At 36.2% G+C, this 25,006-nt stretch overlaps 1 protein-coding gene across 7 annotated transcripts in view; it reads right to left on the bottom strand.

Annotated features, from left to right (window-relative positions):
- Positions 1-950: 950 nt before the first annotated feature.
- Positions 951-25,006, bottom strand: part of SREK1 (splicing regulatory glutamic acid and lysine rich protein 1) — a 45,077-nt gene continuing 21,021 nt past the window's right edge. For 2 of the 7 annotated variants that reach the window (XM_047087373.1, XM_047087412.1), the window contains exons 6-12: positions 23,697-23,827; positions 22,704-22,818; positions 17,818-17,937; positions 17,074-17,442; positions 13,586-13,681; positions 4,205-4,349; positions 951-3,137 (exon numbers count right to left, since the gene is read on the bottom strand). In XM_047087373.1, the coding sequence (XP_046943329.1) occupies positions 2,988-3,137; positions 4,205-4,349; positions 13,586-13,681; positions 17,074-17,442; positions 17,818-17,937; positions 22,704-22,818; positions 23,697-23,827 (1,126 nt within the window). In that variant the 3' untranslated portion in view covers positions 951-2,987. Of the gene's footprint in view, positions 3,138-4,204; positions 4,350-12,909; positions 12,932-13,012; positions 13,068-13,585; positions 13,682-17,073; positions 17,443-17,817; positions 17,938-22,703; positions 22,819-23,696; positions 23,828-25,006 lie in introns of those variants that run through there. The other 5 variants (XR_006963573.1, XM_047087386.1, XM_047087421.1 and 2 more) reach the window with 5 other exon arrangements.

Raw genomic sequence — 25,006 nt, 5'->3', positions numbered from 1 at the left:
ATTCTAAACTTGAATTTTTCTTTTAAGCATGTCAAAATTTAAGCCTCTGACACTTCTGAAGATCAATATGGTACAGATTGAAACTACTAAATGTAAGAATTCTAAACAAAATCACAAGTTGACTAGTGTTTGCAATTATAAATTAGACTAGATGGAGAAATAATACAGAGGCAACTGCAGAAGTTAAGGATTTATGCTTGTTTTCACACATAAAACTGGTCACCTTATTATGAAGGTCCACCTTAATATAAATAATTCATCATGCACTGTGAAAAGAAACATGAGGATCAACAGAATTTGTCTAGAATGATAAATAGCAACCACAATTAAGGAACAGAATGTACTCTCTGTATAATCAAGCTAAAAAAAAAAACGTAATTAAAAAAGGGATCAAGTATAAAATTACTGTCTTCTTGGCCTTACCTCAAGTTTTCCTGACATCTACCTGGGATGAAAAAGAATAGCCTTAAAGAAAAAACAAAATACCTTGAAAGAAAGTAACAAATAAATGGAAACCTACCAGGCTCCTATAAGTGAACAAAGAAAAGAAAACCTATCCCTCTCTCTCTCTCTCTCAATCTCTCTCTCTCGCACACACTCACTCCAATACCTCCAAGCCCTAGAAAACTTTGCTTCCATAAACACATTTAAGAACATGTTTCACTCTCTCTGGATCTCCTATATTCCTATTCATGTCCTCCTTTTACAAATCAGTGTCTTTCAAAAGAAGTATTATTTTAAAACTGAATATCATCAGCAAGAAAAACAATTAGTAGCAGGAACCTAATTATATTAACTGCCAACAAAGGAAACATTGAGTCCAGAGTACAAGAAATAACTCAAAACACCACACAAACATGTTTTCTCCACGTTGAAACAATTTCTATGCCAACTAAAACAAGATAGACATGATAAACTAAGATGCTGTTTTGAAATGCATAAACAAATACTCTCCTCTAAAATACTTAGCTTTATTAGAGAAATGGTACTAAAAATAACAAAGATTCAAACATTTGCTCTATTCTACTACATATTATAAATAAGACAGCTGTTGATGCAAGACACACACTCACAATCTTTCCATATGCACCCAAGCATTCTTGTATCAGAATAAGCTGTTTACCAGCCAACCGTATGTGGTTGAATGATTAAAATGACCATCTATACTTTACATAGTAAAGCATTTTCAAAAATTTTAATGTACACGGTGACAAAAAGGAAAAAAAAAACACAGTAATTCTGAACACATGAAGAGTAATTAAGCAGCTTCATAATCAAACCAGGCTTCATTACTTGCAATAAGGGCAATTCTTTCCATTTTCTATCAAATACTTAAGTTTCAATAGTATGAACATTAAAAGAAAACTCAAGTTGAAACCAAGTAACTGATGTGCTACTCAGCTTTTTAAATCTATAAGTAACTCTTCCCATGAGGTAAGGCAACGGAGTAATTTGATTGTATTAGATTGCATTAAAATAATTATACTTGATTTTTTTTAATAACATGCGAATTGAAAGGTATAACTTTTGGGGGAATATAACAATAATGAAAAGATTTCTGAAATTATGAGTTATGGCTTTGGGGAAAATATTAGCAATGTTGTCATTTTACTACTTGCATACTTCCTGCAAAAAGTGAGCCTAAGAGTAACGGATGACCTATATTTTAAACTCAAGTAAACATATCCTTAAAACAAATAATCTCACGTGTTCTCTTTTACATATAATTTCTGCACATCACTTACGAGAAGATGATTAAGAGGTAATAATTAAGGCCATCCAATGGAGACAACGAAAGTGTTCGCTCTGATTTAAGTAAAGTAAGAACATGCTTCATATTCAATTATCACAGTATAAAACTGATGGTCCCAAAACTGCATTGTTGTTTTAAGCTCTGAAGTCATTCTTAAAAGCAGGACTTCCCTCATGTTAGGTGAGCTATGTAAGAAGCTCTTCTCTGACACACTATTTTGGACACTTTCTCTATGGGAGTGAATGAAATATCCATCTAAGTTCGGTATGAATTGAGAATGACTAGCACATATAAAATTCTAGAAAACAGTATACCACATTGTAGAAGGCACTAAAGCTTCAGCTTGTGCTCCCATAGCCCGTTTTGAAAACCCAGTTTTCTTTTAATAATGGCACCTTTGCCACCTACAGCTGACAACACACACTGCAATATTATTCATAATAAGCTTGGAAATGTCAAAAAAAGTTCAAAAGGAAATGCTTACTTTGTGAGGAGACCCAATGATTCTAAACGCTGAATACTAATCCATTATTATTAGTATTCAATACAGTTGCTCTTCCTTTTGAAAGAGAACAGTAGCATGCATTGTCAGTTGTTTGTTAATCCACTTATTTAAGCAATTTTAGTCTGTAAAACTATTTTAACAAAAAACTGTTGTCCTAAACAGTGAGCAAAAGAAAACACAATAGTGAGAATTTAACACAACCACCGTAAATCCTGTGAAGTAAATGTTAAAACTTCTTACTCTGCACTTACAAGGGTGTGTATATATTTGCACCGATTTCAAGCACATCATCAAATCTGTATATATTGAAATTAAAAAAAAAAAAAAGTAAAACAATACAAAATTCAGTAACAACCATTTTTTAAAAGAGCCTCCAATGCTTATCTCCAGTCTCTGTGGACAGTACAAATTTGGATCTTTGACGTCCCATTTATTTGCAATGGTTCTTGGCAAACACTAACAAACCACATGACAAGTGTGTCAGCCACCATGGAAATGCACAAATTCTAGAAGATGAGGAGTTTGGGTAACACCTGTTATTTTCACGATGTCCATGCTTTATTTTCTTACTCAGTAACAAGATGGCCACAAAGTCACCTAACAACTAGAAAAGCTGTTAGTTCATATCTTCATACTCAACTGGATTTCTTCACTGTATAACATCTTGTTGGAAGAATTAATAGCTTTGGATTTTATTCCAGCGTGTGTTTAGAGGTGCATCTGTCAGTCCTACACTGCTTCTGTTTTGGTAGAGAGGTTTTCTTCATTTGGCTGACAATTCCCATTTTGCTGGACTTTGTTTTCCTCAGTCCTTGGTGCATCCTTGTCATCTACTTCTTTGCCCACACTTGAATCTGGTTCTTTATTGTGTTCCTTCTCCTACAATGAATATTAAGTTGTATACTTAATATTGTCTGCTATTACATCTGGTTATGGCTAAAATATGTACTTCAGTGAGCTTAGTAAAACAGTATTTTCTCCCATTACCTTTTCAGATAAATAAGATACACAAACATGTATCAATATGTCCTCTGGGAATTGTAAATTAGAATAAAACAGTTGAGGAGAAAGTCTAAGTGTTGAAAAAATGTTACTTAATTGAAAAAGTGGGACAGATCTGTTGAAAGAGTTAAATAGGTGCCAAAGATGCCAGGATAGATTTGTAATCTGCATACCAAAGAAGCAAAATTCAGAGGCTGTAGAAAAAGAAATCGCAATTCATCCTAGCAAAGACTGCTCAAGAACAGTCCAATTCTGCCCTCAGTTAAAGGAGAATTACGTGAGAACATGTGGAACAGTGCCTGACACACGGTGATGCTCAAGAGACGGTATCAATACTATTGACGATGATACTAAATCTCTATGAATATAAGCGTAAATAAAACCAGAACATGAAAGCTCCAGAACTCATAATTCATTTCCAAATACAAATAAACTTACTGGTATAACAAAAGAATTAATGTAATTCACAAGTAGTTAAATATTTATCCAAAAAACTGACTTGGTAGAATTTGCTTTTCCATTGATTATTCTAATTCAACAAACCTAATTTCAGTACACATTATAAAACGAATGATGACAAAAGTTTTGTCAAATTTGCTGAAACAAATATATTTCACAGGAAACAGATATATTCTGAGGAAAATGGCCCCAATCAGAAACCTTATATAAAATCAAATCTATGTTACCTATAGACAGTCTTTTTGTATGCCAGTCTAGGACTCTCTAAAATAAGGAATGCATTTGTCTGAGTTTCAGTTAGCTCGTACCTCATCCCTTCAAAACTTCAGCTTAAAAAAGTTATCAATTGAACATTAAAGAATACCAAAAACATACAAGATACTATAGCTCTCAAGAAGTTTTTGGCCTGAAACTAGTTCTGTATAAAAATAACAGTATCAATTATTAATTATTCAAAGCCTAAACACTGAATGACTGTTGCTTACTTTAAGTGAAGTATTATTCTTCTCCAACTTTTCCTTTCCATCTCGGTCATCAGAACTCTTTCTTGTAGAGGTTGAACGTTCTCTCTCTCTTCTTTCACTGATGTGGTCCCTTTCTTTTTCTCTCTTTTTATCCTTCTTATTTCTGCTATAAGAATATTGAGAATATATGCCAGTGAATGCCTAAGAAATTAAAGACCTACCATGCTGTTGACAAAACAGCCTTATCTAACACTAATACGTTGTAAATAAGCGTATCAGTAACCTGGTTTGACCAAGTAATATAAATGGACGTTATAACCCCACCTACTCCACCCCATACCCCAATTAACTTTTTAAAGATACATAGAGGCCACCATGTGTTCACATAAAACACAATTTAGTTTTTTCAATTTCTTAGTTCAAGATTAATTTATCTGCTGTAATGAGATTAAAATAAAACAAAATATAGTGTTTTACCTACTTTTTCAAAGCAAAAAAATGAATAAACAGACAGGAATGAAAAGGATAAAGAATTAGAGGTAGCTCCCATGGAGGGCTGAATGACTACTAGCAAAACTTCAGACTTCAAACAACCTACTGTGTACTGCCCTCATCATTCACCATTAAAAGGACACCCACCGATTCAAGATGAAAGTTAAAAGAAGACTAAATGAACAAATTCCATGTATAAAAATAATATACCTTTAGAATTAGAGAGAAAAAAAAATTCAGAGCAGAGGTATAATACCTTCTACTTTAAAATATCAACCTTAATAGGGAACTCTAAGCTTTTTTCTCGTAACTATGAATAGTTTAAAAATAAAGACAAACAGGGGGCGCCTGGGTTGCTCAGTTGGCTGAGTGCCTGACTCTTGATTTCGGCTCAGGTCATGACTTTACAGTTCATGAGTTCGAGCCCTGCATCGGGTTCTGTGCTGGCAGTGCAGAGCCCCTCCCCCCCCCCCCGGTGCCCCCCTCTCTCCCTTGAAATAAATAAACTTTAAAAAATAAATACATAAAAATAAAGACAAAGACCAGGAAAACAAAGATACTTAGCAAATAGATCTAAATACATACGAAAATTTAGTTTAACAAGGGTGGCATCTCAAATCATTGAAGAAAAGATGATCTTTTGTCAGTAAAAGGTTTGGAGACAATTGGATTATTATCTGGTAAGTGCTAAAACTGGATCTACATCTCTTATCTCATTCCATAATATATAAATAAGTCCAAATGGATCAGAGACCTACATTTTTAAAATAAAATGCAGCTGCTAGAAGAAAACATGGGTGAACTTCTTTACTAACTGGGTAAAAAGAAATATTTTTTTTTAAATGTTTTATTCATTTTTTTTTTTTTAATTTTTTTTTCAACGTTTATTTATTTTGGGGACAGAGAGAGACAGAGCATGAACGGGGGAGGGGCAGAGAGAGAGGGAGACACAGAATCGGAAACAGGCTCCAGGCTCTGAGCCATCAGCCCAGAGCCCGACGCGGGGCTCGAACTCACGGACCGCGAGATCGTGACCTGGCTGAAGTCGGACGCTTAACCGACTGCGCCACCCAGGCGCCCCTGTTTTATTCATTTTTGAGAGAGAGAGACAGAGCACGAGTGGGGGAGGAGCAGAGACAGAGGGAGACACAGAATCCGAAACAGGCTCCAGGCTCTGAGCTGTCAGCTCAGAGCCCGACACGGGGCTCGAACTCACAAACTGTGAGATCATGACCTGAGCCGAAGCTGGACACTCAACCGACTGAGCCACCCAGGCGCCCCCAAAAGAAAGATTTTTAACCATAACTAAAACTTCAGGTACAATAAAAGAAATATATGTGTGCAACTCCACATAGTATATCTTTCTACATAATTCTTAAATGTCAAAGGAACAACCACATCAAACTGCATAAAATCCTTAGGAATAAATTGAACCAAGGAGGCAAAAAATGTGCTGAAAGAAATGAAGACAAATAAATAAATATCCATGTTTATGGACTAGAAGATTTAAATACTGTTAAGATGACAACAGTGTCCAAAGCCACCTACAGATTCAGTGCAACTCCTATCAAAATCCCATTGCTGTTGTTACCAGAAATAGAAAAACCCATCCTAAAATTCATGTACTATCTTAAAGGACATCAAATCAACAAAACGATCTTAAAAAGAACAAAGGTCGAAGCTTTTCCGAACTTCAAAACCTACTACACAAAAGGTACAGTAACCAAAGCAGTGTAGTATTACATAAGGACTGAAAATAAACCCATGGAATACAGCAGAAACTCCAGAAATAAACTTCCACATATATGGCTCAAATGATTTTTGACATAGATGCCAAAACCCATTTAACGGGGAAAGGACAATCTTTTCAACAAATGGTACTGGGAAAACTGGATATGGATATCCTCCTGCATTAAGAACGAGGATGGACCATTATCTTATACTATATTAAAAACCTGAGTCAAAGTTTTTTTGATTCAATGGGGCGCCTGGGTGGCGCAGTCGGTTAAGTGTCCGACTTTAGCCAGGTCACGATCTCGCGGTCCGTGAGTTCGAGCCCCGCGTCAGGCTCTGGGCTGATGGCTCAGAGCCTGGAGCCTGTTTCCGATTCTGTGTCTCCCTCTCTCTCTGCCCCTCCCCCGTTCATGTTCTGTCTCTCTCTGTCCCAAAAATAAAATAAAAAACGTTGAAAAAAAAAAAATTTAAAAAAAAAAAAAAGTTTTTTTGATTCAAAAAGCTTGGATCAAACACCTAAATGTAGATGCTAAAACCATAAAACTCTTGGATGAAAACATAGGAGAAAATCTTCATGACACTGGATTTGGCAGTGATTGCTTGGACATGACACCAGAAGCAAAGACAACAAATGGAAAAAATAGATAAATCTGTCTTCATCAAAATTAAAAACTTTAGGCATGTGAAAAGACATCCCACAAAATAGGAGAAATATTTGCAAATCATTTATCTGGTATAGGATAAATGAATTTAAAGAACTACAATTAGAGCCTGGAGCCTGCTTCGGATTCTGTGTCTCCCTCTCTCTCTGGCACTCTCCCACTCACATTGTCTCTCTCAAAAATAAATAAAACACTAAAAAAAAATAAATAAATAATACAAATAACCCAATTTGAAATGGGCAAAAAGCTTGCAAAGACAGGTCTCCAAAGGTACAGAGATGGTCAATTAAGCACACAAGAAGATGCTCAACATCACCATTCATTAGAAAAATGCAAATCAAAACCACAATGAGATGCTACTACACTCCTGAAGAATGACTATAATCAGAAGCAGACAATAACAAGTGTTGGTGAATACGTGGAGAAACTGGAGCCCTTGCACATCGCTGTTGGGAAGGTAAATGTGTGAAAACAGTCTGGCAGTTACTCAACAAGATAATGAGAGAGTACCACAGGATTCAGCAATTACCGCTCCCAGACAGGTATCCCAGAGAAATGCAACCATATATCCACACAAAAACTTGTACATGAATGTTCATAGCAGCTTTTTTTTTTCTTAATGTTTATTATTGAGAGACAGAGAGAGACAGAGCATGAGCATGGGAGGGGCAAAGAGGAGGAGACACTGAATCTGAAGCAGGTTCCAGACTCTGAGCTGTCAGCACAGAGCCCGATACAGGACTTGAACTCACAAACTGCGAAATCATGACCTGAGCTGAAGTCAGACGCTCAACCGACTGAGCCACCCAGGCACCCCCATAGCAGCTACTCTTAACAGCTAAAACACAGAAACAATACGAAGAAGTTCATCAACTAAAGAATGGATAAATAAAACACAGCTTCATCCACACAATGGAATATTGCTCACATATGGAAAGAAGTACTGATACAAGGTAAAACATGAACCTTGAAAACATTACATTTAGTCAAAGAAGCCAGAAACAAAACACTACATGTACTGCATGAGTCCATACATGAAATGTCCAGACCTGGCAAATTCACAGACACAGTAAGTCAGACTAGTCATGGACACTACTGTGAACCTAACTAAAAACCAATTGCACATTTAAACAAGTGAATTTTATAATATTTGGGCTATTTCTCAATTAAAAAAAACACACATCCAAAGTTTAAGTGGGGCTACATACAGTCACACTCACACACAGTATATATATTGTATATGCTGTCTATTCTGAAGGAGAAATCCTAAGATAGATCTACTTAATTTTGCAAAAGAAACACAAGGATAAAAACAATGGATCACTTACAGAAGGTGGATAGGACGCAAGGTAGAAGAAATGAGGATGGAATGACTTTGTGAACCCATCTTTTTGTCTAATTTGAGTTCATAATAGTAAAGTTTTAATTTATATGAGCAAAGTATTAAAAATACATTTATATGACCCACAACTACAGTATCATATGCTTTCCATTATTCTCACCTAAAAACAATAACCCACAAGCAAATAAACACAAGACACCTGCTGAGAAACATGCCCCTCTTCACACTCTGGCAAAGTTTGTCAATTTCTCTGTTCCATACCAAGAAAACCACAGAAAACCAACTGAAAAACTCTGACCAATTATTAAGGTGATGGGATGAAAAATAAATATAGAGAAATCAATAACCTTCATTTACACAAAACATCCAATTAGAGGACTTAATGAAAGAAAAGACCTCATTAACAACAAAAGACCTCATTAACACAGAAGGTGCATAAAATCTGTATGAAACAAACACTGAAGCACTCCTAAAAAATACTAAGGACGATTTAGTGTCGCCTGGGTGGCTCAGTCGGGTAAGTGTCCGACATCAGATGAGGTCATGATCTCATGGTTCGGTTCCGGAGTTCGAGCCCCGCATCGGGTTCTGTGCTGTGAGCACCTAACCTGCTTTGGATCCTCTGTCCTCCTCTCTGCCCTTCCCCTGCTTGCTCTATCTTAAAAATAAAATTAAAAAAAAAAAAAAAAAAAAAAAAAAAAGGACGATTTAAATAAGTAGAAATATATACCATGTTCCTGGATAGACTCACCATCGTAAGGCTTTATTTATTAATAAACCTATAAATTTCTTCTAAGTTAATAAAGTTAATCCAACTGGTGCCCACTAAAAAGGAGAATTAGAGCAATATCCCTGATCAACATCGATGCAAAAACTCTCAAAAAGATACTACCAAATCGAATCCAACAATACATTAAGAGAATTATTCACCACGATCAAGTGGGATTTATTCCTGGGCTGCAGTGGTGGTTTAATATCCACAAATCAATGTGATACACCACATAAATAAAAGGATAAGGACCATACAATCATCTCAAAATATACAAAAAAAAGTATTTAACAAAATACAGCATTCTTTCCTGATAAAAACCCTCAAGAAAGTAGAGAAAGAAGGAACATACCTCAACATCACAAAAGTCATATAGACCCACAGCTAATACCAAAGACCCACAGCTAATACCATCCTCAATGGGGAAAACTAAGTGCTTTTCCCCTAAGGTCAGGAACACACAGGGATGTCCGCTCTCACCACTGTTGTTCAACATAGTACTTGAAGTCCTAGCCTCAGCAATCAGACAACAAAAAGAAATAAAATGCATCCACATCAGCAAGGAGGAAGTCAAACTTTCACTCTTGACAGACAACATATGCTATGTAGAAAACCAGAAAGACTCTGCCAAAACACAAATTCAGCAATGTCGCGGGATATAAAATCAACATACAGAAATGCTGCATTTCTATACACCAATAATGAAGCAACAGAAAGAGAAATCAAGGAGTACATGACATTTACGACTGCACCAAAAACCTTAAGATACCTAGGAATAAACCTAACCAAAGAAGTCAAAGATCTGTACTCTAAAAACTACAGAACACTTATGAAAAAAAATGAAGACGACACAAAAGAGTGGAAAAATACTCCATGCTCATGGATTGGAAGAGCAAATACTGTTAAAACAAACCAATCTACACATTCAATGCAACCCCTATCAAAATAACGCCAGCATTTTTCACAGAGCTAGAACAAATAATTCTAAAATTTGTATGAAACCTGGTTAAGACCCTAAATAGCCAAAGTAATGTTGAAAAAGAAAAGCAAGGGGTGCCTGGGTGGCTCAGGCAGTTAAGCTTCTGACTCTTGGTTTTGGTTCAGGTGGTGACTGAGCCCCACACTGGGCTCGGTGCTGACAGCATGGAGCCTACGTGAGATTCTCTCTTTCAATAAATAAATAAACAAACTTTTTTAAAAAGAAAAAGAAAAAAAAGAGGCGTCTGGGTGGTTCAGTGGGTTAGGCATCTGACTTCTGCTCAGGTCATGATCTCACAGTGCATGAGTTCAAGCCCCACATCAGGTTCTGTGCTGACAGCAGAGCCTGCTTTGGAGCCGTCTCTCTCTGTCCCTTCCCGGCTAGTGCTCTCTCCCGCTCTCAAAAATAAATAAACATTAAAAAAATTTTTTTAAAAAAACAAAGAAAGAAAAACAAAGCAGGAGGCACCACAATTCCAGACCACAACTTGTATTACAAAGCTGTAATTATCAGGACAGTATGGTACCCGCATAAAAAGAGACATACAGATCAATGGAACAAAATAAAGAACCCACAAATGGACCCAAAACTATATGGTCAACTAATCTTCAACAAAGCAGGGAAAAATATCCGATGGAAAAAAAAGAAGCTCTTTAACAAATGGTGCTGGGAAAACTGGACAGCAACAAGCCAAAGAATGAACCTAGACCACTTTCTTACACCACACACAAAAATAAATTCAAAATGGACCCAAGACCTAAATGTAACACAGGAACAAAATCCTAGAAGAGAACACAGGAAGCAAACCTCTCTGACCTCGGCTGTAGCAAGGTGTCACTTAACATGTCTCCAGAGACAAAGGAAACAGAAGCAAAAATGAACAATTGGGACCTCATCAAATAAAAAGCTTCTGCATAGTGAAGAAAACCATCAACAAAACTAAGAGGCAAATGACAAAATGGGAGAAGATATTTACAAATGACTTATTAAATAAAGGGCTAGTATCCAAAATCTATAAAGTACTGATAACTTATCAAAGAAGTTTCTCCAAAGAAGACATACAAATGCCTAACAGACACATGAAAAAAATGCTGAACACATCACTTATCACCAGGGAAATATAAATCAAAACCATAATGAGACACCACCTCACATCTGTCAGAATGGCTAAAATTAACAACTCAGGACACAACAGATGTTGGCAAGGATGTGCAGAAAGGGAAATCCTCTTACACTGCTGGTGGGAATGCAAACTGGTGCAGCTACTCGGATAGTATGGAAGTTCTTCACAAAGTTAAAAATAAACTACCCTGTGACCAAGCAATTGGACTACTAGGTATTTACTTACTCAAAGGATACAAAAATATTGATTCAAATGAGCACATGCACCCCAATGTTTACAGCAGCATTACCAACAACAGCCAAATTATGGAAAGAGTCCAAACGTCCATCGACTGATAAATGGATAAAGATATGGTATATATATACAATCAGCGATCAAAAAGAATAAAATCTTGCCACTTGCAATGATGTGGACGGAGTGAACTAGAGTGTATTACATGAAGCGAAATAAGTCAGAGAAAGACAAGTACCATATGATTTCAGTCATATGTAGAATCTAAGAAACAAAAAGATGAACATGGGGGAAGGAAGGAAAAATAATAATACAAAGGAAGGCAAACCAGGAGACTTCTTTTAATGATTAAATTTTTTTAACTTTTAAGTTTATTTGTTTATTTGGAGAGAGAGAGAGAGAGAGAGAGAGAGACAGAGAGAGAGATAGACAAAGAGAAAGGGTAGAGTGAGAATCCCAAGCACATTCCACAGTCAGTATAGAGTGTAATGTGGGACTCAAACTCACGAACCATGAGATCATGACCTGAGCTAAAGTTGGATGCTTGACCAATTGAGCCACCTAGGCACCCCCATAAAAGACTCTTTTTTTTTTTTTTTAACGTTTGTTTATTTTTGAGACAGAGAGAGATGGAGCATGAACAGGGGAGGGGCAGAGAGAGAGGGAGACACAGAATCTGAAACGGGCTCCAGGCTCTGAGCTGTCAGCACAGAGCCCAACGCAGGGCTCAAACTCGCGGACCGTGAGATCATGACCTGAGCCGAAGCTGGACGCCTAACCGACTGAGCCACTCAGGCGCCCCAAGAGAGACTCTTTTAAAGACAGAAAACAAACTGAGGGTTGATAAGCGAGGTGGGTGGGGGATGGGCTAAATGGATGATAGGCGTAAGGAGGGCACTTGTGATGAGCACTGAGCATGGTATGTAAGTGATGAATAACTAAATTCTATTCCTGAAACCAATACACTATGTGTTAACTAACTTGAATTTAAGTAACTGGAAAGAAAAAAGGAAAGAAAGAGAAAGAAAGAAAGAAAGAAAGAAAGAAAGAAAGAAAGAAAGAAAGAAAGAAAGAAAGAAAGAAAGAAAGAAGAAAGGAAGGAAAGAAGGAAGGAAGGAAGGAAGGAAGGAAGGAAGGAAGGAAGGAAAGAAATTTAATGCAACTATAATTCACATCATCACCAGATTTTACTTTTAGAACCTCAACAACTGACTCTTATGTTCAAATGGAAAAACACACAAGAATGGTCAAGAAAGCTCAAAAAAACAGAAGTGTGGAGGAGAATCGACCCTACTAAATGTTAAAAAAATATTACACAAACCGAATAATAAAAATCATGGGCACTGGCATGAATCATCAAACCACTCCAGAGAAGGCCCAGAAACAGACCCAAACACAAATAGAAACACTCAGTACCTGAAAAGGCAACATATCAAATTAGTGTTGGAAAATTTAAGTTTTTGGAGCACCTGGTAGGCTCAGCCAGTTAAGCATCCAACTCTTGATTTCCACTCAGGTTATGACCTCACGGTTCATGAGATCCAGCCCAGTCCTGTGTTGAGATCAAGCTACACATCGGGCTCAGTGCTGACAGCATGGAGCCTGCTTGGGATTCTCTCCACCCCCCACTCACTCTCTGTCCCTCCCTTGCCTGTATTCTCTCTCTCTCCCTCTGTGCCCCCCCCATTCCTGTTGTCTTTCTCCCTCTCTCTGCCCCCCACCTGCTAATGTTCCTTCTCTATAAATAAGCCTTAAAAAACTAAAAACAGGGGCACCTGGGTGGCTCAGTCGGTTGAGTGTCCAACTTCAGCTCAGGTCATGAACTCACAGCTCGTGGGTTCGAGCCCCACGTCAGGCTCTGTGCTGACAGCTCAGAACCTGGAGCCTGCTTTGGATTCTGTGTCTCCCTCTCTCTCTCTGCCCCTCCCCCGCTCACACTCTGTCTCTCTCAAAAATAAATAAAACATTAAAAAAAATAAAAATAAATAAATCAAGTTTAAAAATAGATTAAAAAGAAAATTTCTCTTCCCCCACTTCGGTCCTTGGATTTAGCACATGCTTTCAACCTACCCCCTAGGGGATGGAGACCTAGAAGATTTCCTTTTTACAGTTTTTGATGTTCTTGGTGATCTGGAAGAACTCCTGCTTCTCCTCCTACGCCTTTCCCTGAAAGATGAAAATATGTCATTTAAAAATATAGCAATTTAAATACAGGACAATTCAAATATACAAAAGAAAAGAATCCTTAATGCTCTCAAGTGAACAGTATTCTTAAAAGGTTAGTTTAAACTCATGTTATCTCATTTCAGTGCAGGTCAAATTCTGAGCAATTTTATAGACATGGAAAATATGTTCTAAGATTTCATAATAGAAAAGGTAGAAGACCTTCTTTTCATCTGGTTTATGTGAACAATAATTTCCTGAATAGAAAGAATATTAGATGTTTCTGATTCTCTCAAGTAGGTTCTTCCTCAGCATCTAAAACATTTTTTATGTATCCAGATCCTCTGTCATGCTTCTAGCTCCTCGCTGCCCCACTGTGGATTATTTCTTAACAAGGTAATAGGCCCTTTTCAAGAACTAAAAGATTAAGTTGGCTTGTAAAAAGTGAACTTATCAGATCTGAGCATTTAGAATGTCTCTAAAAAAGTATTTACATTAATTCACTTTACAGAGAAATTGTTTTACCCTCCAACTTCCTACCATTTTATTACTCTATTCATTTAAAACTGAGTGCACAAGTTACTAAGACAAAAGTAAAACAGTTAAAGCCTGGGGCTTAAATATGAAATAAAAAATAACTACTACCTTGATTAACATTGTTTAGTATTATTAAAAACTATTTTGCTTAACTTGTTAGCAAATGAGGCATATTCAAAATTACTTCATTGAAAACCTGGCCAAATGAGAAACAATGAATTTCAAGATGTCCATAATTCAGGGGATAAGATAGGGGAACATACTAATTACAATTAATGTGTCTAACGACCTATCTCACAAGAAGCCCTGATTATTAGGCCATATAGGTGAAAGAACCAAATCCCCTAGAATTCAAGTCCTCCATACCACTTCAGCAAGAAGATTCTAGGCTAATAAAACATTTTGCCAACATCTCTCATTATAAAATATAAAAAAAACTAGATAATGCTCAGATGTGGTAGATACAGATGTTTAAAAAAAAACCTCAAGACCTTTGGAAACACAATTCCAATTCTACCTAAGGCTCTCTCATCCATTACCCAATTTTAGTTCCATGACACCCCAAAATTACACGTCCTGACTAAAGTGAAAATTAGGTAACGATATTCCATTCAGTTAATGCCATGTCTTAACAGCTCAGCACAAGTACGGGAGGTACTTATCTCACAGCATGAGAATGTCAGTGTATCTTACTTGTTTACACAAAATGATTCTACTCTGACCAGTTTAAGTCTTCACTCAAGAAGCACTATGTACAGGGGGACATCTAATGACTAATACCTGATGTCACTGAGAGCTAAGGCTGGAAAGACAGCAATCTAGAGTGTCAATTTGTTGAGAAAAAAGCAGTCAGCTGTAGTTTGAAGAACTGTAGTTGGTTAGACTTAGATTGAAACTTTGGTTCCACACCTTATCAGCTGCGTAACTAGGGTCATACTACATAATCTGAGTCTCAATTTTTCCAACTGGAAAACGGAGTTAATAACTCATGCCTTGTGGTGCTGTGATGAGGATTTAAGATAATACTTGTAAAGCACCAAGTACAGTCTCTCGCACAAACCCAGTGTCAATAAATATTTTCTGCTTAAACATCAAAATTTTTTTAAAAAATGCAGATTAGGGGACAATCTTGAAAATAAAAATACCAAGCACACTCTTTTTCTGAGCAGTTAAAATGTTTCCTGTGTACTCAACAATTCAGAGCACATGAGAAACAGAAAAACGCTAAAAGCTAACAAACTGTAACTCTTTGCCAAGCTCTTGTGAAAGCATGAAACATTCCAAACTTCTGAACCTTTAGAAACGGATGTCAGTCAGCGTTTATTCTCCAGGCCCCAGGGGCTAGTTAAGAATATATTTAAGAATGAATGTGAATATCTGAACTTTCTTGAATGTCAAGCAACTTAAAATGGCCCCTGAAAAAATTAAACACTTCAAAGTCAACAAAAAAGTAAATGCAACTAATTTAAAAGGAATCAAAACAGTATTTGTGTTACAAAGGGCAGTGACTAAATGACCACATAAACACAACAGAATATGTGACAATAAAATCACTGTGCAGTGAAGCGGCAGTTGTGAGGCTCAACTGGTATCCACAGCAATGAGGCCAAGGTAATTCTTCAGTTTCAGGTCCAGTGTGCCAAAATATGGCAGCCATCTATTATAAGCCCCATTTGAACATAGACTGCTGCTCTCAACTTCATCCTTCTGAGGCAGTTTTTAAAATCAGGTACCAAGTACTGGTTATAGAACTCTCAACTAAACTTAACTTCCTAAAAAGAAGAGAAAAGAGCTACTGTACTTCTAATATGAAAGTGCAGAGCAGATGGAGAATTTCCCCTAAGCTTCAATTTCTCATATTTTGAAACCATGATAGTAACAGTCTTTTCACAGACTTACTGTGAAGATTAAATAAGGTAGGTCATGACAAACTGTGCTGAGACAAAATCTGGTATATGGTAAGGCATTCAATAAATGCCTGCAATTATCTTGTATTACCTAACCAAAGACTGGTATTAAGAACAGCCTAAAGTTAATAAAAACAGGAAATATACATTCATCTCCAATTATTTTCTATGCAAAACCACATTTAAAGTATACATAACACTGGCTAACACATGTATTTTTAATATCTAGCTTAACACAAGTTAGGAACCTCCGTTTATCAGTTATGGTATCCTCTGGAGTAATGGATACAGGTTTAGATAATCTTGAATCAAGGAAGGTCCTCTTTTTTGCAGCTGTTACTATGGCAACCTGCTGCCACCTGGTGGCAGTGTACTTATTAATAGGGGGAACAATCTCTAAGAAAAAAGCAAAACCTTAAAATTGACAGATAAACGAAACCAAAATTTAAACATCACGCACTCACTCAAGAAAAGAGAGCAGTAAAAATTAAAAAGACAAAAAGGACTAAAATTGCAATTTTAGTAATCATTTTGCATATTAAATTTACCATATCATTCCAAAAAAATATAGAAGTCTGAGATCGATTCTTCCCTATTTGAAAGAAAGAAAGAAAGAAAGAAAGAAAGAAAGAAAAGAAAGAAAGAAAGAAAAAAAGAAAAACTCGCCCTTGCTACCTCATCCTCCAAGAAAATAAGCAATAGCAGCCACTGCCACCACCAGGGTTAAAAGAGTGGATTACAAACAACAGTTAAAACTTTTCAGATCATTTTGCCCGATTATCATATCTTCCTCCTCACAGATTCAACACTGTGGCAAATGCTCTAAGAGAGAAATGTTTACTCTGCAATTAGAAGGAAATGTTCTCGTATTATTGGACTGTTTTCTCTTGCATGGAATAATTTACGTTTGTTTTCATTTGTCACCAGTAAAAATTTTAAGCATTATCAAACCTGCTGGAACTACGAGATCTTCTTGATGCATTGTAACTTCTGGGTGGTGTTCTGGATTTTTTATCCTTCTTTCTTTTCTCATCTATCTCTTTGGATCTGTCCTTGTCCCGTTCCTTTTCTTTGTCCTGCTCCTTTTCCTTTTCCTTGTCTCGCTCCTTTTCATGCTCTTTTTCCCGCTCTCTCTCTCTGTCTTTTTCCTTGTCTTTATCCCGGTCCTTTTCCCGGTCTTTATCTTTGTTTTTACCCCGTTCCTTTTCTTTTTCACGTTCCTTCTCCCTGTCTCTCTCTTTTTCCCTTTCCTTTTCTCTATCTTTTTCTTTCACTCTTTCCTTTTCCTTGATCTTTTCTCGGGTGTCTTTTCTCTTGTCCCTTTAAAAACAAAAATAAATAAATAAATTCACAACTAAAATTATTCTACTCCCCAAAAAGGACCTCCCTCTCTGTCCTCAACAATTATCAACACAAAACAATTTATACTAGCTTAGAATACATTACATAATAATTTCTATATAACCCAGGTGCACATGAAGCTGCTAAATGAAACAATTATCAGGCTCAATTAAGTATTTTAGAAACCTCAAGAGTCATTCTGATCATTAGACTCAAATCAATGGCAATCAATATTAATCACTACTAAAACAATCAGAAATAAGTTGCATGTCTCCCATTAAAAACCTAAACCACAGTAATTTTTTTAACAAATGAAGCCATAAAAAAATTAACACTAACTTCCCCAAAACTCACCGTGAACGTGAACGACTCCGTGACTTCCGTCTCTCCCTTGATTTAGAGCGCTTTTTATGTGGGCTCTTAGATCTACGTCTGTCTTTTTGTCTTGAACGTGATCTATTATGGGATCTACTCCTAAAGAAAAACAAGTTGTTGGAACGTCAAAACTTACTCTTAGAATTTGTTTTTAAAAATTAAAGATGTCTTTCAGGTAAGAAAAATTTTAAACTGACCCCAACAGTATTTATCGGTATTTTAAAATTCTCTATTATGAAATGCTTTAGATTATTTGAAATAAATTATTTATTGGCAACTTTACCAAATAGTTCATTATCCAGGAACACAAAGACAGAGAAAGAAATTAAGTTCTCTTCTATGTCAGACTGAAGCTGGTATATCCAAGTGTGGCTTTTGGCTTTCCTTTGCTAATTATTATATACCAATTATTATAGGACTGCTCTCACAGAACAAGTTTTTATAGCATAAATTAAATTTAACTCTTGACTTACATGGAACAGGACAGCTTGTGGTTAAAGTCCGACAAGAAACAGTGGTTGTATGCCTGAATGGTTTCTCTAAATGGCTGTGAAAGGTTTGTCATAACATATACTAAGAATGTATTAAGGATGCACAGTACTAATTATGCTGCTAATGTGACAGGAAAGTAAACATCACTCATGAGTTAAAGCTATATATAATTAAATGTTGGATTCGCAAGACCTTGATTTTATAACTACATAAACACAGCTATTAAAAGAAACCTTTATTACTGGAATTCTTGCAGGAAAAATAATAACTCTTACTCCAATTCTGAAATTCTCTAGGCCCCTTCTTCCCACTGAAATCTTACTTATGTGACGTGACTTTTCTCATAATGTCATATCTTAGCAACTATGTATTAAAATATAACAAAACTGAATGCACACGACTTAAATAACAAAGTAATAAGACTCACCAGCTTTGGAGTGAAACAATCCGGCTCTGACACAGCTGTGCCACACACTAGCTGGCTCTGAGAACTCCGGCTAGTCATTACCCTCTCTAAGCCTAGTTTCTTCATCTATAAAGTTGGGAGTCAAAATCATACCTACATCACCTATGGCTGTCATGAGGACTGAGTCAGATGATACACGGAAAACTGCCTAGCAGTCTGGCACAGAGTAAATGCTTAAGATCCTTAATGCTCAATAACATCACTATTAATAATTAACATAACTGAAAACTTTCTATCTTTATATATTCCAAGGAGATCATATAAACTTCCACAAGTATGCTTTATACAATTAAAATTCATCTTGATAGTCATGTTTTCAGGAATTAAAAACAAAGATCTATAAAATACATACAGTTAAATGTTTGTGGTATGCTAAAAAACCAGAAAAATCTCCAATTTTCCATTAATCAAATCTTGTTTTTTAAACACATTTTTCAGTTAGTTAAAATTTGTTTTCTAATAGCTAATTCTCAACTGAATCGCTCATCTATTATATTGCTTTAAAATTATACGTTCATCTTCATACCACATTTTTGATACAAGAAGGTAAGTCACAGTTTGTAGACATCTTTATTACTAATAGTCAAGTACTAGATATTAAGGCAAAACTGAAAACTTTTTTAATCCATTTATAGGAATCCACATAATGGTAATATTTCATAAGGCCTTTGCTTCTATGTACTTACTTGAAAGTCTTAACATTTCTGTTCTAGTTAATCTTACTGAAAATATACATAGTAATTTTGTTTTCCTCCAACACTGCTTTCCAACCTTAAACAAAGAAACACCTTTTAAAAAATTAAGTGTAGCCTTAGTAAGTAAAAATTAATTTAAAAAACGCTGTTCACGTGGCTTCATATCTTACCCTATGGTCCTCAGAGTTTGAAAGTCCCAAGAGTAATTACTGTAGTATTTTAATTTTAACATTAAATACTTTCAAGTCCCTATCTCACCCACTAGTCACCTACAAGAAGTGTTTTGATTAGGATCGCTAAAAGCTTCAAGTCAAAAGCAAATCTAATCCAACCACAGATAAAGACTTCAGTGATCATTAGGAGATCTTATTTTAGCATAAAATACAAAACTGCATTTATAAATTAAACTGCAAATACAGGGCAACTTACCATTATGTCTCATCAAAGTTCAACTCTAAGTCCGCTGTTTCCCATTAAAATACTATAAAATGTCTTAAGAGTTCCCATGCTGGTCTGTCAAGGTTACTCATGAAGGTCAAAGTGACAAGAAACTCCTTCCTACCTCCTATTATAAAAGGGGAAGGAACAGGGAAAGGATGGGGGCGCAGGGGTGTTGGGCCTAGAAGGAGGGCTCTAGAAGCATCTGAGGATGCTGAGAAAGTGGAAGAGGGTAGGCCTTCAAAAGCAAAGGATTCTAAACTCACACTCCTGCTATTAAGTTTAGTGGGGGAGAGCCAGAGCTGAGGTTGGTATCAAATCCAACTAGCAGGGGAGGGGAAGACAAGAAATGCCTACCATCCCCCTCCTCCCCTACCAGGGAAATGGTAACAGGAGTAGGTTCCTCCATATCAAGATCCATAAGTCAAATGTTTCTGAGTAAGGGATTTTTTTTGGTCCCCTTAAAAAAAACCTATCTTCTTTTGTATTTCTTTATGAGCTCAGTAAAGGTCACATGTGGTTCTACATATATAAAAATAGTACAAATTTATAAAATAAATCTATGTGAGTGGTAGGTATATATATATGTGCATGTATATGTCAAGAACAAGCAATTTCTGGAACACCTGAAATTACCCAGTAATTCAGGGTGGCTGAGTAGGTTAAGCATCCGACTTTGGCTCAGGTCACGATCTCACAGCTCCTGAGTTCAAGCCCCACATTGGGCTCTGTGCTGACAGCTCAGAGCCTGGAGTCTGCTTCAAATTCTGTGTCTCCCTCTCTCTCTGCCCCTCCCCCACTCTCTCTCTCTCAAAAATAAACAAACATTTAAAAAAATACAAAAAAAAAAAAAAACCCAAGCAATTTCTATTGCTATGTAGTCAGACCTACAGGAAAGCATTCTCACGAATTAAGAACAATTAACAAATTACTTTAAATATTTATTTCATAAATTTCATTTTAGACTGAATAATCCTTCTCCCACTAACCCTTGGAAAGGGAAAACATCCAAATATACCTAACCTAAAATAAGACCAAGCACCTTAAAACAGAATTAAATAATATACTCCAACAGATAAATCTGAATTCACAGACCTCATCAAAGAAACAAATGTTAATCAAGTTTTGCTTTTCTCCAACCTTAAAAAACCATGAAGGTATCAGACTTGGAGCACACCTCTTGTCATCAACACAAAATGAGATTCAGGTCTTGGGTCTCTTTTTTTCTTCAGAAAAAAAGTAATTACTCTCCAGCTCAATTCTGTATTTCCTGTAACTCCTTTACCTTCATCACAGCCTGTCAACCTGCAGAAATATCCACAACCTAGTACCACTGTTTCTGTACCACTTTCCTTCTCCAACTCTGGCTCCTGTGGCACTGCCTTGTTTCTTGTACGTGACACAACTTCCTTCACTTGGATCTGAACTTGCCTTGCTGGAAGGCCTTGAAGGGAAACAGTAAAACCATATCCCCAACAAGATTTTACAAACTAATAACAGAAAAGTATATACGAGTAAATAGCTAGAAGAATAGTTCACTAGAGTCAAACAAAGAACATCATATTTTTTTTTTCCATTTCATTGCTTTAATTTCCTTGGTATCATAGAAAAACAGACTATACTGAGCTTGCTAATGAGGTTCAACATACCACATACTGGTTTCCTTTTTTCCCTCCCCTCGAGCCCTCCTCCTCCTCTAATACCACCACACACCCAGCACAGACACACACACACCTTCCTTTACCCCTTCTCTTTAGACTGCAGCATGCACGCACATATAACACATAATTAGGATCCATTATATACAATTTCACATTTCAATATCACCTCCCTCCGTATCTTAAAGAAGACAATAGAAGTTATCACTTTAGCCACGATTCTTTAGGACACTTCCAATCAAGGTGCTATCACAAGTTTACATTCTGAGGTCCACTCTGGACTAAATACAAAGAAACAGAATTTTTTTTAATAAAGAAAATTAAAAGGATAGAATTGTACTCAAAAGTAAGATAAATATGGACAGCTGGGTGGCTCAGTCAAACATCCAACCCTTGATTTTGGCTCAGGTCATGATCTCACGGTTGTGGGATCAAACCACTCTTTGCGATACCCACTGACAGCGCAGGGCCTGCTTGGGATTCTTCTTTCTCTCTATGCCTCCCTACTCACATGCACGCATTCTCTCTCTCAAAATAAAGAAACAACGAAAACAAAAAGATAAATAGAAAAGAAACAGAGTTGAAGCATAACAGCTGGAGCTACAGCTGCCAAGTTACTCCTGTGTTTCAGCTCCCAAAGTGGGTGGAGAAGGCTCTTACCATCAATGTTACCAAAGATGTGAAGCACCCCATTTGACGCATGGGACTAGAGATAGGTAACTACTGGAAACCAAGATCTGAAGTTCTATACCCCAAGCCTTGAGAAGACAGGGGGTTGGGTGGAGTTCCCTTTTCTCAATAAAAAGAATGAAAAGTTTCTGCCGCTTCTGTATGAAGGCTGGTTTAGTCGTAGAAAATTCAGGATTAGAGCACCTTACAAAAGAAAACCAACTTCTAAAACTGAAAATTAGTTGAGATCATAAAAATTATACAGTGATTAGATAAAATTTCATTCTTAACTACAGTATTATAATTAAAGCAACATTTAATGGTAACCATAATTCCTGAACTCCGCTGAAGTTTCTAAATTCTGATATTTAAAGAAAAATCAGAAAATCTTAACTATTTTAAATACAAGACAACAAAATTTTAGAAGATGATAGCAGAAATTCTCACCTGTGTTTTGACTGTGATCTTTTTCGTCTAGAATGGGATTTTGAACTAGACCTGGATTTTGAGCGAGTGTGGGAACGAGATCGACCGCCTTTTCTTTCATTGCTCTTTCCAGACTCTGGGAGGAAAAAACCACTTTGCAGTGTAAGCTCAGAACAATTAAAGATCCCAGTTAATAATCAGGCACAAGTGGAATGTACCACATATAGTGCAAGGGGCCTACTCTCTGTACATCCTCCTCCTGTGCAATTATCCTTCAGAAACATCCAAGAAAGTCATTGCATAAACTCGTTGAGTGCAGCCACCCTGCAGCAGTACATATAAACCAGATGATTATAAACAGCTGTTCGTAGTATTTTGTTGCTGCCATAACGTACGATTATAACATGTCTGTAATTCCTAGGACAGTGACTGTAAATCTTCTCTCCATTTATTTTGCTAGAGTGAAGCTTAAATTCTGAGTGCTAATTTAGAAAATGTGCTCAACTGTAAACCACCTACACATTTTTGCTTGGATTTTTAACTTTTAGTAAAAGCAACATAAAGTCTCAGTAGGTGTTCCTTTTTATCTTGCTAAAACAGTCCCTGTATTTTTTCTGAATCATGGGTTCTCTTTCCTATTTTTAAAATTAAAACTTTGAAGGAAAGTGAATCTTCTCAATTAGAACATTTTAAGTATATTTGTTCTTGTTTTTAGCTTCATAATAACATTTATACCTTGCTTTAAGCAAATCAGTTTTGAGCACTAACTGTGCTATGAAAATATAAAGAACTGATTAACTCAAGCTAATGTGCCTTAAAATTCAGTATCAAGGGAAAACATATTTGGGCTAAGCAGTTCTTTGACCTTAGACACTAGTAAGTCACTTACTCTTTCTTGAGTTTCAGTCTTCTTGTAAAATGAAGGGACTAACCAAGATAATTTCTAAAATTCCTTCCAGTTCTACGATTCTCTGATCTTAAAGTGTGACCTATGTAACAACACTATTGCCTTACCTGGTTCAATGGCTGCTGAGATAAATGACTGAGCCTCTCGCACTCGCTTCATTACTTCTTCTAACTCCTTAGCTGCAGCCTGAGGTGTCATCTCAGGGGGTTTTACTATTGCATTGTTGGAGTGATTAATTCTAAATTAAAAATATTAGCATATCACAAATACACACCATATTTTACAAAACATAAAACAAATGTTTACATGATACAAAGATTTACATATGTGAGGACAGCTTGAAAGCACACTAAGAACAATACAGCTAAATACAGAATAACCAAAACCAACATCAAAACCATAATTCTTCTCGTTATCACCCATCCTTACCTCTTGCTAACAAAGTCAAAAGCAAGGAAAAAAAGAAGGAAAAACTGAACCCTAGTTGATTTCTTTAACAACTTCAATATACCAGGACAAGTGCTTTTCCACACAACTTAGAATTATAATAAATTAAAATGCTAACACCAATATTAAAATGAATCATTTCTCGTCTTACAAGATTTTGTTGATAGCTCTGCACCCCAGGAGGTTGAAGGGGAAGCTGTGTATTATGTGCACAATTTTAATCAACTGTGAACCATGGGTGAGTCAGCTATAACTTTGAACGTGGGAAGCACCTGATAAAACTCTTCCCTAGCAGGTTACAGTGGTTTCTCTGATGCACATAAATGAATTTGGTGAGTCTCGCTTTACCCCTTTCACATTGAGAAGACAAGCATTCACTAGAAAGAGATTTTTATCCTTTCATACCTGAATCGTGATCAAGCTGTATAACTAATGCAATTACCTACGAAGTTCAGATAAAACTGCTGCCTCAATAATCTGCATGAAATAGAATTTCTGGTCTTGAACATGTAAAGTCTACACCAATTTTTCATTTTGCAAACAAGAATATCAGAAAATATTAAAATTCAAAATGTATGATTTAAAGCATTTCTAAATATTTAATACTATTTTCTTCCTGGGATCTTGGACTCACCAAAATTCTCATTACTGTATTACTCTAAGTTCAACTCTATGTTAAATCATCTGTAAGTCTAGTTATAAAGCAAAACCAATCTTATTATAGCTTATAGAAAAAGACCTACAATCATTACACAAAGCATATAAGGTTAACATCAAATCAGATCTTATAAAATAGAAAATAAGACATTGTGAAATATAACTTTAAAGACTAAAATGGTAAGTAACCCATGTATTTCATTTATACTTAACACAAAGTCTTCCTTTCCACAAATTGCCAATTACTATTAAAAAGAAAAAAAAAAAGGCCTTAATTATATCAGCAATACTTTAAGTTTTTCCAAAATCATTA

The sequence above is a fragment of the Lynx rufus genome, unplaced genomic scaffold (genome assembly GCF_022079265.1).
Source record: "Lynx rufus isolate CCGP_SWC_20201006 ecotype Redwood Valley unplaced genomic scaffold, mLynRuf1.p SCAF_1, whole genome shotgun sequence".
In the NCBI taxonomy this organism is placed as follows: Eukaryota; Metazoa; Chordata; class Mammalia; order Carnivora; family Felidae; genus Lynx; species Lynx rufus.
The sequence above is the reverse complement of the archived record's forward strand: the minus strand, read 5'-3'. Positions and strand labels throughout refer to the sequence as shown.